This window comes from Anastrepha obliqua, chromosome 4 (genome assembly GCF_027943255.1).
Source record: "Anastrepha obliqua isolate idAnaObli1 chromosome 4, idAnaObli1_1.0, whole genome shotgun sequence".
NCBI classification, from domain to species: Eukaryota; Metazoa; Arthropoda; class Insecta; order Diptera; family Tephritidae; genus Anastrepha; species Anastrepha obliqua.
This window is the reverse complement of record NC_072895.1, coordinates 38,157,750-38,171,654: the sequence shown is the minus strand read 5'-3', so window position 1 is coordinate 38,171,654 and position 13,905 is coordinate 38,157,750. Positions and strand designations below refer to the sequence as shown.

The 13,905-nt window shown below is 34.1% G+C and overlaps 2 protein-coding genes across 2 annotated transcripts; one reads left to right on the top strand and one right to left on the bottom strand.

Annotated features, from left to right (window-relative positions):
* The first annotated feature begins 1,755 nt into the window (after positions 1-1,755).
* LOC129244722 (uncharacterized) lies at positions 1,756-5,194 on the top strand. Its single transcript, XM_054882518.1, has 2 exons — positions 1,756-2,055; positions 4,915-5,194. Exons 1-2 carry the CDS (start codon positions 1,863-1,865, stop codon positions 5,055-5,057), a joined length of 336 nt encoding a protein of 111 aa, XP_054738493.1. The 5' UTR covers positions 1,756-1,862; the 3' UTR covers positions 5,058-5,194.
* Positions 5,195-7,830: 2,636 nt separating this feature from the next.
* LOC129246144 (probable protein BRICK1-B) lies at positions 7,831-13,772 on the bottom strand. Its single transcript, XM_054884714.1, has 2 exons — positions 13,592-13,772; positions 7,831-8,001 (listed from the first exon to the last, which is right to left on the bottom strand). The coding sequence occupies exons 1-2, from the start codon at positions 13,710-13,712 to the stop codon at positions 7,892-7,894; spliced, it is 231 nt and encodes a 76-aa protein (XP_054740689.1). The 5' UTR covers positions 13,713-13,772; the 3' UTR covers positions 7,831-7,891.
* Positions 13,773-13,905: the final 133 nt, after the last annotated feature.

Here is a 13,905-nt window from a genome sequence, read left to right as displayed (position 1 = left end):
TAGATTTTAAAGCCGATTTCGATACCACTATGTCTAATTAATCCACTTAATCTTAATACCGCTTAGCAAAATTACGTTGTGCTTTACCAAAAGCTTCGTCAGAATTGGGAATGACCGCTCCGAGCCATTTGATATCAAACGAGGTTTCAGAAAAGACAACTCTTCGAAACAATCTAGATGATATTGAGGAGCGGCATAAGTTGGCGGTGGTTTTAACTAAATCCATCGTGTGCGGAATGTAAACTGCGAATTTAAAAGACGGGACAGTCCTGGATATGGTGAGCAGGCTCGGGCTGACAACCATAAACATAGGAATAGCAACCACATTTAGAAAACTCGGGTGCAGAAATGATTAACAGATTGTATCGCTTCGAAGACTTCACAAATTACCAATTTAAATCGTTCTCAGTGAACCATAAAGGAATACTCGGTGTAAACACGAGAAAAATTATTACGTGCAAGCTTTAATACGTAGCTCAATCTTGAAGTGCTAATACAATAGCTACTGTTAATGTACATACATATATACCCACCGAGACACAACCCCCAGAAGGGTCACAGAAGACGTAAGAGCAGCAATAATTTGCATTAAATAAGCCCGAAATAAGTGCTTTCACCTCAGATGAATATCCACCAGGAGCGAACAGGGCAGTCCACTGTAGATTCAGAAGCATAGTAAAAAAAAAGGCAGCTAAAAGTCGCTATTGCAAGAAACTAGAAATAAGAATGGGAATAACTCCGATAGACCTTAACCGTGATCTCTTCATCTAAGTATGGATTACATTGTAAAAGAACTTTTCCCCGGATCATGAAATCAGAGAAGAAAATGGGTGTCGAATCAACTCAGTTGAAGAGTTAGATCTGCTAGTTATGTACGGCTGGCGTGAGGGGCATTCAAAAAAATTTAAAAAAACTAACAGCTTGTGTTTAAAGCAATAAGAAAGTAACCCGAATCTCACACAGCAGTACCTTCTTAAACTGCTTAATCCTCGACTGGCAGCCGCTATAGATTATGCAAGATATTTATCTATAAGGCAACATGATTTTAGACACAGAAAGTCTACAACGTTATAACTAGCGTAGTAGTTCCTCGTGCAAGAAGGGTGGGCGTGATATTCGCTCGAGAGCAAAGGGCGAAAATTACGGCTATTTACAGAACGTCGAGGGAACGAAACTAGCTTCCCATGACGGTTCTCAATGGGAAGGAGAGGGTTGAGTTTTTAGTCCATGCAAGCTAGACGGCGGCTTTGCTGACACGTGTGGTATTTTAAACACTCTTCCGGCGGTGAAACCCAAAATAAATAAAAAGTTTTTTCTAATAGCGGTCGCCCCTCGGCAGGCAATGGCAAAACTCCGAGTGTATTTCTGCCATGAAAAATCTCCTTATAAAAAATATTTGCCGTTCAGATTTGGCTTAAAAATGTAGATCCCAGGTAGAGTTTTAAGTCTAGTTATATATCGTTAGCGCAGTACACTACTGCTTAATGAAGATACCAACCTGCCGATGTCGTTGAAACTAACTGCTGTATGTACTGGTTATATTTATGTATGTATATTATTTTCCGCAGTTGCTTACTTTCTAAAAAATGTAAGTAGTCTTTCAGCTGTTGCAACCATTATTTGTGTTGCTTATGAAATACCGAATAGTTAACTGAAAGTATAAGAAAATCTTTGATATTTTTTGAATACATGCGCAGTAATTTATAGTATATGACCATGTGATATGTGCCAGTATGTATGTAAATATGTACATCATGGATTTATTTGTACAAGTTTCTGCTCCTGGAAAACAAGAACGTTTCTTCCTTTGCATATAAGAAAAAATATCCTTCGTTTTTGAGAATAAGGCTAAGAATTTTGAAATGAAAGGAGCTAGCGTCTCACGGAGTTTTGAATTCAAATATATATTTTTGCTATTAGTTATTTTCATTTGCGAAATTGATTCTGATGACAAAAACATTAATAAACTTCTTAACAATCAAGTAATTGTTAGCAGACAAATAATGTGCGTTTTGGAAAAAAGCCCTTGTGATCAATTGGGAAGGCAGTTGAAAGGTAAGTCGTAATTGGAAAATTTGAATTAATGTTTAGTAGTAATTTGGATACTTTAAACAATAGAAAAGTTTTGCCATTCTGCGCATGATATTAATTCAAGAACGAGGCCCAATTTTTGGGATTTATTACTGAATTATCTTACGACTGTTATTCCAATGAAAGTCAGATTATGAAAAAGAACTATGTCGCAAATTTAACTTTTCTCATAGTAATTTTTTCAAAAGTTCAATAGTCAATTAGAGAGGTATCACTCTGTAGTAAATGTTTATGCATACATATGTATATATATACAAAAATATTCAGATTGACTCACAATTGACTCTCACCCCCATGTGGCCTCACACAAAACTCCAGAAAGGATTTGATAAACTAACTCATTGGTTGAAACAGTGGCGCATTAAGCCAGACGAGACAAAATCTTCCCAAGTCACTTTGGCACTAAATCAAAAAACTTGCCCACCCGTTAAGTTCAATAATACAACAATCCCACAAACTAACGTCACACAATATCTCGACAAGCATCTTGATAGCAAACTTACATGGAAAACTAGCAATAACACTCAGAAGCCTATATTAGTTACTACATCGAAATTCTTATCCTTCTCTCGAAAGTAAGCTCTCACTTTACTCAGCTATCTGGAAACCGATATGGACATATGGCATTCGACTTTGGGACACTGTAGCTAACTTCATCATTGAAATACTTCAAAGATTCCCGTTGAAAGCACTTAGAACGATTTCATACGCCCCTTATTATGTCCACAAATGCACAAATTTATCGTAATCTCAAAGTACCAACAATAATTAAAGAAATAAGAAAATATGCCATATCACACAAGACACCACTCCTCTTGTCACAAAAATAAATGCAAATCTTATAACCTTCACCAGACTTAAGAGAAAGTCTACAAAACACCTAATATGGCAATAAATTAGTCTAAATTTTTATAATAAAACTAGTAAATGGTTGCATCACTGGATGTATTCCAATGTTTTTGTTGTACATCAAAATATTGCTGAATGTTTACAAAACAGAAATGGATTAAAAAAGATTGATGAGAGGAGTCGATTGAGCAATGTCTGTCCGCTCGCCTGTCCGATCGAATGCATGATAATTCAAGAAAAGATTTGCCAAAAACAAAATTACTCGTCTGGGTACAAATGATGGACCCAAAAAAGAAATACGAAGCAAGTAAAGTTTGAATAATGGGCGTTACCACACCCACTTTTTGGTAAATGCGTGTAAATCGATAAGGACTAAATAAAAGATGTCCAAATTTAATGCACGTATTGTTCCCGACATAAATGTTATCGAGCTCCGATAAAAGCTACCTCCACTATCTATCGGTGTACATATACATACTCGTTGTGTGAACGAGAAGACCTGGAACGGGACGATGCAAGACAGAGCGAGTCCATCCATGTAAACACAGAGGGATGAAAGCTCGAGGGCAAGGTGGGTGGAATTGTGCATTCCGAGCATCGGGGGGAAGTTTAGTTTTCGGCTCCCCGACTACTGTAGTATCTTTCAGGCCGAACTGATGGCAATAATCAAAGCCGTGACACTGGTACAGTGTGATGCGATACCTGGAGATGATATCTACATTTTCACTGCTAGCCAGGCGGCGATAAAATACCTCACAAAATAGTCGACAAACTCCAAGGTATGTTAAGCTTTTCTTCATCTGACTTACGCGTTCCCCAGGTTTCAGAAGCAAAAGTATCGCAAGGCGTAATTATTGTTTTATAGAGTTTCAGTTTCGTTCGCTTAAAAAGAAGCGAAAAACCTATAGCTTTGTCTGGCCTTTATATATGTATTTATATATATAATTGGCGCTTACACTCTTTTTTGGGTGTTTGGCCGAGCACCTCCTCTTGATGTTGTTCCACAAATGGAGGGACCTACAGTTTTAAGCCGACTCCGAACGGTAGATATTTTTTATGAGGAGCTTTTTCATGGCAGAAATACTCTCGGAGGTTTGCTATTAGAAAAAATGTTTTCTTTACTTTGGACTTTACATACCCCCTCTAATAAGAGTCCAAAGGTATGATATCACATGATCTTGGTGGCCAATCCACTGGAAATTTTGCTTATTGACGTAGCTATTACGCCAAAAATTGGCCTCATCGCTGAACAAAAGTTGGGTCCCAAAATGCGAATCTTCAAGAGCCCACTAGCTGTATTTTATATGCTTCCAAACCGAGATCTTTGCGTAAAATCGCCCATAGTAGTGCCATAACATAGGCGGAGTTGTTGAGATCGACGCCGAGCCGATTCTTCCTTCTCTTCACTTCGGGCTATACGTGGTCTACTCGGTCGAGTATCATCCATTAATGTAAAATTATTCTCAGTTTTGCCAATGGTTATGTACACCATAAGTTGGCCAGAGTGCGTGATGAACACTTTTCACAGAACATCGACTTTCGTAATACAATTGTACGATTTGTAAACGTTGTTGAGGCGTAAGTCATTCCATGATAAAATATCATTTAATACTGAAAAAAATCATGTATTTTGTTTGACAGTAGGCACGCGTAATCTGTCCAAAAACCCTTTTGGAAAAAGTACCTCCAATCTGGTCACCCTTTATAATAGTTTTATCGTGCATCCATTTGGCGTGCATCTTTGAAGAAATGCCATTTATTTTTAATGTATGTTCGAGAAGTAAGAGTCTTTAAACTAACTGCGAATAATCCAAATGCAAGTACACTCGACTATGGCACGAACTTAATGATAGAATTTAGTAAAAATCTAGTCTAATCTATCAACGCCTTTTCCTAAAATTGTTTGTTGAAAAATATCTTGACTTTCTTAACGTATATATGGACTTCTTAAAATACTTTCCCTTTTCATTTCAGCTGCCCTCCCGGAAGTTATTTTAAGGAATTGTCGTAATTGCTCGCCACAACAAGCTCAAAACGCTCAAAAATTAACAAATTTTTTACAAACCAGGTATCCAGATGTTTGGGCCATGCTTCTAAAGAAATACCAAAATGTTTAAGGCTGTATTCACCCAATAGAAAAGCTAAACCACTAAGGTTATGAAGTTAATATTAAGTATTCCACAATCTTGCTTAAATTTCCGTATGTCAAAAGCGAACAAAATAAATACATGTACAATATGAAAACAAAAAACAACTGTTTCTTTGTATTTGTTTTTTAACCTTTTAATTTAATTATACTTTGTTTGGAAAATTGACAAATGATATTTTTTATCATAAAGGGCCTATCAAAATTGACGCTTAGATGTCAGTAGAGAATAATTCTTAGACGGTACCTTTCTTATGTCAGCTTTGACATTTGTCAAGTAGGCAGATGCACAATTTTACACGATTAAATGACTGACTTTGTTATGTAGCAGTGATTTGAACTCTTGGTTTTAATTTACGATGAACAAAGGTCTTCCCATCAGGACCAAGCAAATTAATTTTAGTTTGGTTCGTAAAAAAGTATTTTGTCCAGAATTTTACGTCTTTGCTTCTAGACAAACGTGATCTGATACTTATTTTTCTACGCCCATAGAATTTATTTTCATTAAGGCGGTATATACATATTATATATTCGGGCTGTACTACTCAATAATATCCTTACTTTTCTTAACGATGACTTTATCCCAAGGATGATAGATTACCAGGTTTGCTCTTAAACTATGGTGAAAAAGAAAATTGTGAGAGGAGCTTTGGCTGCCACGTCACATCACGGAGATTCAGCAGCCGAACTCTGCACGATCATTTCCCATGTATTCACACACTCGTCCAATCAGTCGTTGTTCAGATAACAACCAAGCAACATGAGCGTAGATTGTGTTGATTTTTTTCGTATATCACTAACACCATCTTTTCTCCAGCTGAAATGTGTACAATCATTTCACACATTCGTCCAATCAGTCATTGTTCAGACCGCAATGAAGTATCCTTGGTTGACATATTTCGTATATCACTAACACATTCTTCGTTAACCGGACTACGTTAGCCCATCCGCTGATTCTGTCAAATTCGCTGAGTGAAACATGGCAAAAAGAAACAATAAAAAGTGATTCTCCACTGACATAAAAGAATGTACGAATATCAGTTAATCTTATTAATAATAACAATTCATATAGAGGATACTATAAGTGCTATCTGTCCATATACCCAAATGTTTTTAATGATAAGATGAGTTGATTTAGTCGTCCCTGTGTATGATAAAAATTAATATATTTCAAGGAAACTTGGTAAACATATTACCCTCCAAGGTAAGTTGGGATTAAAATTGAACTAAATCAGCCAATAATAAGCCCTTCTACCATATAACGGTAATTTTCAGAAAACGAAAAAACGTGACATCTCAGTTAAATGAGTAAAATTACTCACATTCGGTACATATTGTTAACTCAAAAATACGGAGCAAGAGAATTAGTCACGGTATGCAATGACTTATGTTCAGATTTATTCATCGCATTCACATGCCATTTTACGAGGAATGAGATTGAAGAACTTCTGCTGCCTAACCAATGTATTTAGATCGCCATGATATCATTACACGATTGTTTAACGAAAACTTTAGATCTCTGATGCATTTCATTAGGCATCTTCTTTTTGCTAAACGTTAGCAGGTACGAACTAATGAAGCAACTGGCATAAATAAAAATATCTTGGGAGGGTTGGAATACTCGTAGAACTGCCCAAAATTACATTTGTTTGTAAGATAGTGAGTGCAACCAGTTTTATGAGGTATAACCATACTCGGTGAATCCTGCTCGATAAGTTTGTTGTTGCTTTTATATGCAAATTTTTCGCCAAGTTAATCAAGCATAAAGATAGCGAGCAAAGAAGTGGCGAATAGAAGAGTCCTCATACTAGCTAGCAGTGCATCATGCTCAATAACTTTGTTGGTACTTTCACAGGCAAATTAAGATATGATAGTGAAGTAGCGATTATAAGGAGGCCTATTGTTAAACATCATATTTTTCGGGAAATACGCTGTTCGGGGTTGAAAATAATAATGATACGACGAATTCCAAGTGTTAGAAATTGAAACGAACTCCTGTGCTATTGTCCTGCTTTATCTAGGCGTACTTACAATTTTAAGTAGACAATTTTTTAATAAATTGGAAGATCTCAGTACTGTGGATATCAGGAATTCTTCTAAAATTTTTGAAAAGTACACACAGGTTTTATGGGAGATAAGGGCAAGTTTCCCACGCCGTATCACAATGGGCTATGAGTCTGAGTGTGGAAAACCGCTTCAACCTAACCTAAACTTGTATTCTGTTAAAGGTCGAGCAAAAATTGTAAAATATACCCTATTACGTGCCTTAAATTAATAATATATGTGTAATAAATGTAACTACAGTGTATTTAGTTCATTTAAAGTATTGCCCCTGTGGAAATTGTCATACATACATACAATTCATTCCCACATTCAATATAAATTAACAAATCATTCAAAATATCGCTATTATTCGATTGAATTAATATAACTTGTTAAACAGATATATTTCAGTATTTTTCAATTCATTAACATAATATTATACTTAAATAGAAATTAATAACAAATAATAATTACTTACTTTTTGAATATTCAACTAGGGTTTTTATTTTCCACTTAAAAACCCTTGAAGAATACCTTCATATCTGGGGGAATTACAATGAATTGTCAGTCACCTGTATTTAACATAAATTTGCAACACCGCCTCAAAGTGAGATGCCACTTTGCTCTTTCAATCTCCCATTCCCTGCAGGGTTTGCAATTCGACCATATTTGGTATAAATCGAAATAAATATTTAACGCTCTTTTTTTCTAGGTTTATTTTCTATTTTTAATATTTTATTTTAATTTCAATCTAAGCAAATCTTATGTCAAAGTTTCTCCTTGTGTTACACATGCTTCTAAGTAATCGATTCGGCGTTCTAACGTCGACAATTTTTCATTCAGCACAGCAAGGCGGGAACGACAGGACATGTCTGAAATAGAAATTCACATAATCAAATAACTTTTAAAATTTCAGATAAATAAAATAAATATATATAAATATTTAATATACCTGTATGTACGTATATATTTGTGCTATACTTGCTCTATCTATAATACTATTAATTAAATCGTACCTCTACACTTTCTTCTTATATGCACCCCGTTACAAAATTAAGAAAAAAACACCACTATTTTTTTTTTATTATAATAAAAATAATGTTATTACTACAAGTAAATCCAGCTGAAGTGTAATATCTTCTATAAAAATTACATGCTCTAATTTTTGTATATGGAAGACAAATCAAAGCCAACAAATCAAAAAAATGCCAAAAATCAATTTATGGATAGCATTAAAAAACAAACCAAGAGAAATTAGAGATTATAAAAAGAGTAGAGAGCCTATGCAAACAGAAAAATGAACTTATAAGTGAAATTTTGAAGGCTACAAACCAAAATAAAGAGAAGAAATGTATCATATGCTAATGCTTTAAAATAGTGATGGGCAAACTCAGCACATTTGCACTGTGCGGCAGCGTGTGCTTCTGCGTGCTTAAAAGTGCTAGGTGAAGGGGGATAACAAAGCACAGGGAAGAAACGGAAAAATTGAGCGAGTTGTGTCTGTGTTTGTATCCTGAATGAGAGAGCAATTATTCATGAATTCTTACCAGGGATGCCAACTTTTAACTTCATATCAACAAATTTCTAAAAAAATAGGTTTTTTTGGTAGATTTTTCTTCAATAACTAAATTTAATAATTACATATTAAACTTTCTATTATAATAATGAATTAAGATAATGAAGAACAATAAACAAGCAATTAAACATTTCAAAAGTTCGCGTAATACTGTTTTTTAATTGCTAGATGTAAAGAAGATTAAGACCTCTGAAAATATTCAATTTGAGATTAAATTAAAATCTTACATATTGGAAAGCAATGACAGTTAAATCTTCAATAATATTGATCACTGCATATACTGACGAATCTGTAAATTATTCACGCTTATCTTATGATTACTTAAATGGTTTTTGAGATCGGATATATTTTTTTAAATTAATGTTTTTTAAATTGAGCTAAGAAATCCAGAAAATCAAATTTTTTAACAAATTACTTTATAAAATTGCAAACTCTCTTCAACTACCGAAGTTTGTCAAATGTTTCAGAATTTTTAGCTACTATATGATACCATTTTTTCTTTTATTTTTCATAAAAAGTGGACGTGATTGAAAACTAATTTCGACTATCTAAATCCAATACACTCTGAAATGCACAACTGCAAATAAAAATAAACAACCAATAGTATATACTTACATATGTATATAAATCATGAATAATAAAATCAACAATTTCCAAAATTGATTCCCGCATTTAACAACTGCGGCAACTCTTACTCATAAGTTTTGACATTTCATAAATAAAATCAGTTTTTTCGTGATTTCTTCATTTTTCGACGATAATTTTTGAGACCGTAAGTTACATACTATTGTCGCATAAAAAACCACTAATATTAAGTGTATTTGTATGGTGTGGATGCAGTGAAAGTGCTGAAAATTCTATTTAAAAATTTGAAACGGCGAACGTCAAAACAAAGTGCACAGTGTTCAACTGCCGACAAAAACATAAATTTATTTCTAATGTGTAATATATTATTCTGTTTTAACTTTTAATTTAGATAAGCAAAGTTAAATAAAATATTAAATATAAAATATTTGGTTCAGCATGACCTCAAATAAAAGAACATTGTTTAATTTGAATCCGAAGTGGGGTGTAACTTTTTTATGCAAATATGTAGACGGAGAATCACAATGCCTTGTATGTGAAAAACGTGTGGTGTGTAAGGTTTTTAACATAAAGAGACATTATGAGCTGCACAGGAGTGAATATGATGAATATGTAGGAGAAGAAAGGAAAAGTATATACAAATCCTTAAGTCTAAACGAAGAGCCCGATTCGATGTGCCAAATTACAGAAGGTCGGAAAAATTCAAATTATTAAAATTTTTGTTTAATTTCTTAGGAAAGCGAAGATTACGTTGTAGATGCAAAGCGTGCAACTTATGAAATCACGTTAAACCTTTCTTTTGAGAATCGTGCTTTTTCGGATGGCGAATTGGTGAAGTCTTGTATATTATGTATTTGACAAAAGTACAGATATATCCGACATAGTCCAATTAGCGATTTTTATCCGAGGAGTTGATGCCCACCTAAATATATGTGAAGAACCTTTGGACATTATTCCAATGAAAGGGACGACTAAAGGTGAAGATTTATTTCAATGTGTTAATGAATGTACTGAACGCATGGGTGTATCATGGCGAAAAGTGGTTTGCGTTGCCACCGATGGTGCGAAATCCATGAGCGGATGCAAACAAATTTCTCTAATAATTTTTGTGTATTTTGTCATACTGTGCGCATTGCCATATGCGTGTGATTTGAATTTGAGAGCAACTAAGTACTCACCAAGAATACCCACTCTGCTATGATAATTTCCTCAATGTTTTTTGAAAAAATCCTCTATTTTTTTAATGGAAACATGTATGAATTGTCCTTTTTAACAAAATAAAATGTATAACATGCATTGTTTAAATAAAACATGGCTGGTTGAGATTACTGTTCGCTGTCGTGACCAGCATTCTTTAAAAAAATGCACTAACATAAAAACATACGATATACATACATACTTATATGTAAACGAAGACAATATTTTCATTCAGAAAAATATACACCGATTATCAGTACAAATTTTTCTCCACATAGTTTAGCATCTATGAAACTTTGACATGCGAATGTTCAAACTTCTTGATTATGAAATCGCCTATGCTTCTTGATTACAAAAATTATAAAAGTAAATAAAATAAAAATTTGCAAAGATGATGTTAATATTCAAAGAAGCGTTTCCAATAAAAAAAACCAGAAGCATTTTATTATTTAATATGAACGATCAACACTTCGAAATCCCCTAACATGGAATGAAGTACCCTTATCTGGTAACTTTGCTATTGGCAAAGCTTCACTCTCTTTTTTACAAACACATATGCGTTGCTCAGAAGTGATTAATATACGTACACGCCTATTGCTTACCCTTCTGATGTAAGTTTGTCGCCCCCCCATCCAGCACTTTGCTAGCACGCTCTGCTGCGAGCGTGCCACTCTGCTGCCCGTCCCTACTTTAAAAGGTATACCTCATATTATTGTTACGCCAATAAATAAACAAACGGTTATAAAGAATAGGCTTGATCTTAATAAAATTGATTGCTGTTGTTTAAAAAAGGCTTAAAAGTTTGGATTATAGATCAATAGTTGAGCCGCATTTTATATACTGTCAACAATTTTTTTCAAGGCCAGCGACACACAAGTTGAGAAACTACAAAAAATGCAAAACAGAGCTATGCGATTCATTTTAAATATGCTATTTAATCACTGTAAAACGTTGCCGATTAGAGAGAAACTATACCCTTCCTTTCCAAGCAGTGGGAATCTGTACTACATTAACTATGTTAAACTATAAATAACGCTGTAATAACTTGAAAATTGTAAACTATAATTTGTTTTATTGTACACATATATCTATGTAGGAATATTATTATTGTACTATTTGTTGTATAACCATATCTATATATATAAAAAGAAGTTACATTTCCTTGGTAATCTTATAACTCAAGAACCGCCGAACCGATTGACACAAAAATTTTAGAGTTCTTTTCTATCTTTGAGGAGGTGGTTTGTGTGAAGTTTGATTGAAATCGGTGCAGCCGTTCCTGAGTTATGACATTTTATGTGAGTAATGGTTTCCTCTCATACGAAATGCCTGTATGGGAAAAACAAAAACAAATACACAGCCGCTTATGAGCGTTTCTGTTGTACTGTTGAGGTTGTAAGTGTATTATGTTAATATTAATTTTGGACGAAAATATAATAAAAACTGGAGCATTCAAGGAACTGGAAAAACATTTTTAACTTTATTTATTTTAGCATAATTTATTTAGCGTAAAAAATTGAAATGGAAATTAAAGAATCAAAGTTTAATTTCAAGTTTTTATCGGCTCTTTCACCTTACCTGTATATAGGTGACCACCACAATCAAATTTTAAAAAAGTACAGAAAAGGCTATTGTGACATCTTTAGAAAGTATGTTGAAAAAAATCAACTAATTCAACTGTTTAAACATTTTACGAGTTCTATAAAGAAAACTTAATATGAAAAATTTCTTGCGATATAAAAAAACATTTTATGTATGGTGGTGCGAAGCCCACTGGGAAATGCTAGTAATTGTATAAATTAGGTCTTAAGACCGTAATAAACAAATAAATGAATAAAAACTCACGTCACTTAGCATTAGTTCTGCGCTTCTAAACTTCTCGATAGTGTGTTGCCATATGGCAAATAAGGAATAAGGTTCTATTAATATCGAGTTCGTAGTCTCTCTAGCCAATTCATTAGCTACTTCGTTTCCAGTTCCCATATAAGCTGGATACGATTGAGCATTCCTAACAAATTTACTTTTTTTCACTTAAGGACTAATAAAAATAGAGCTTCTAAGGAAGACAATGAATGCCACTTGACTTTCGCTCAAAATGGCAATCCACTCATTTCGAAGGTTTCTGTCCAAGTTGATCCTTGCACATAGTCAGATGGCAAACACTTCCGCTTGGGAAATGCTGGGAAAACTACGCATCGACCGCTTTGTTTTGGGCCATATATTCCAACGCATATGCCTTCAGTTGCCTTCGAGCCATCTGCATACCACTGAAGAGTACACTATTGGAGTTTACTTTCGAGAGCAGGTGTACTCCACCTTATCTTATCGCACAGTTCGATGCTGAATTTTTTCTCAAATTTAATAACCCTAACATACCAATGATGTATGTGTACATGCGTAGGAGTCAGAACCAATTGTTTGCAGGTCGAACCAAAATATATCAGTAAAGTTAAAGTCGCCAGGAATGCAAAACGAGGAATAATGATTCTGCTCGTAAATAATGGCGATATTTGGCCCTATCGTAAATTATACGTGAAGAAATCGTCCCCATAAAATTAGTACAAAAAAGAACAAAGTGGGAAAATTTGCCTCTACATTATTTTGTATTTTACGGGAATATTTGCTTACATCGAATTCATGACAACAGCATAAATTATCCGTAATATTTGGCGGTGCATAGGATGCACAAGTAAACACTGCATGAGGAGAATTACATATTTTCATCACTCATTTTGTGTTAGAAGTTTTGTTAATACATTTATAAACAATATTTAGAAAAATATCTTGCTACAAATTTTAAAAATGTATAGCAATTAGTTTTCAAGTTGAGTAATACGGCAAATTGACGAGCTACTGAATGAGTAATTAGTGATACAATTGATTTTTAATAGCTTTTGAGCGATTCAAAACAAATTACGCTAGTCCTCGAGAATATTAATATTGGCACCAAAACGCGCCGATTGACTAATACCAAACCACTATTTTTACCAATTTTGGCACTTGGGTCGTAAACTAAATTATTACCAAAACTTACATGCTAATAACAATATACAAGTATATATGACATGATTACTGTAAATATTCAAGAGATATTTAAATCTGACCAAAAGAATTAAGAAAGTCCGTTATGCGCTTTATGCTTGCTGTTATCACTTCTATGTATTCACGATTAGCCCAATCCTGATGGATTTGCTTTTGTACACCTTCTCTATGTATAGCACTCATAATAAACCAAGAAATAAGAAAACTAAACGAGAACAACCCGGATTCTACATAAACTATAGACATGCAACAAATATATCGATTAATCGATTTTTTCATTTTATTACAATAAAGCAGGTAGTACACTGTGAAACGATTAGGAAGCAGATACGATAAGGCTTGCGACAACAGTCGTGGTACGGTACAGGGCGGTATA

Excerpts from the sequence above, each read along its gene's own strand:
- LOC129246144 (XM_054884714.1), bottom strand. The coding sequence starts at position 13,712 with ATGAGTGCTATACATAGAGAAGGTGTACAAAAGCAAATCCATCAGGAT. Across the intron at positions 8,002-13,591 it reads GGACTTTCTTAATTCTTTTG|ACATGTCCTGTCGTTCCCGC; the intron begins GTCAGATTTAAA and ends TTTCTATTTCAG.
- LOC129244722 (XM_054882518.1), top strand. The coding sequence starts at position 1,863 with ATGAAAGGAGCTAGCGTCTCACGGAGTTTTGAATTCAAATATATATTT. Across the intron at positions 2,056-4,914 it reads ATTGGGAAGGCAGTTGAAAG|CTGCCCTCCCGGAAGTTATT; the intron begins GTAAGTCGTAAT and ends TTTTCATTTCAG.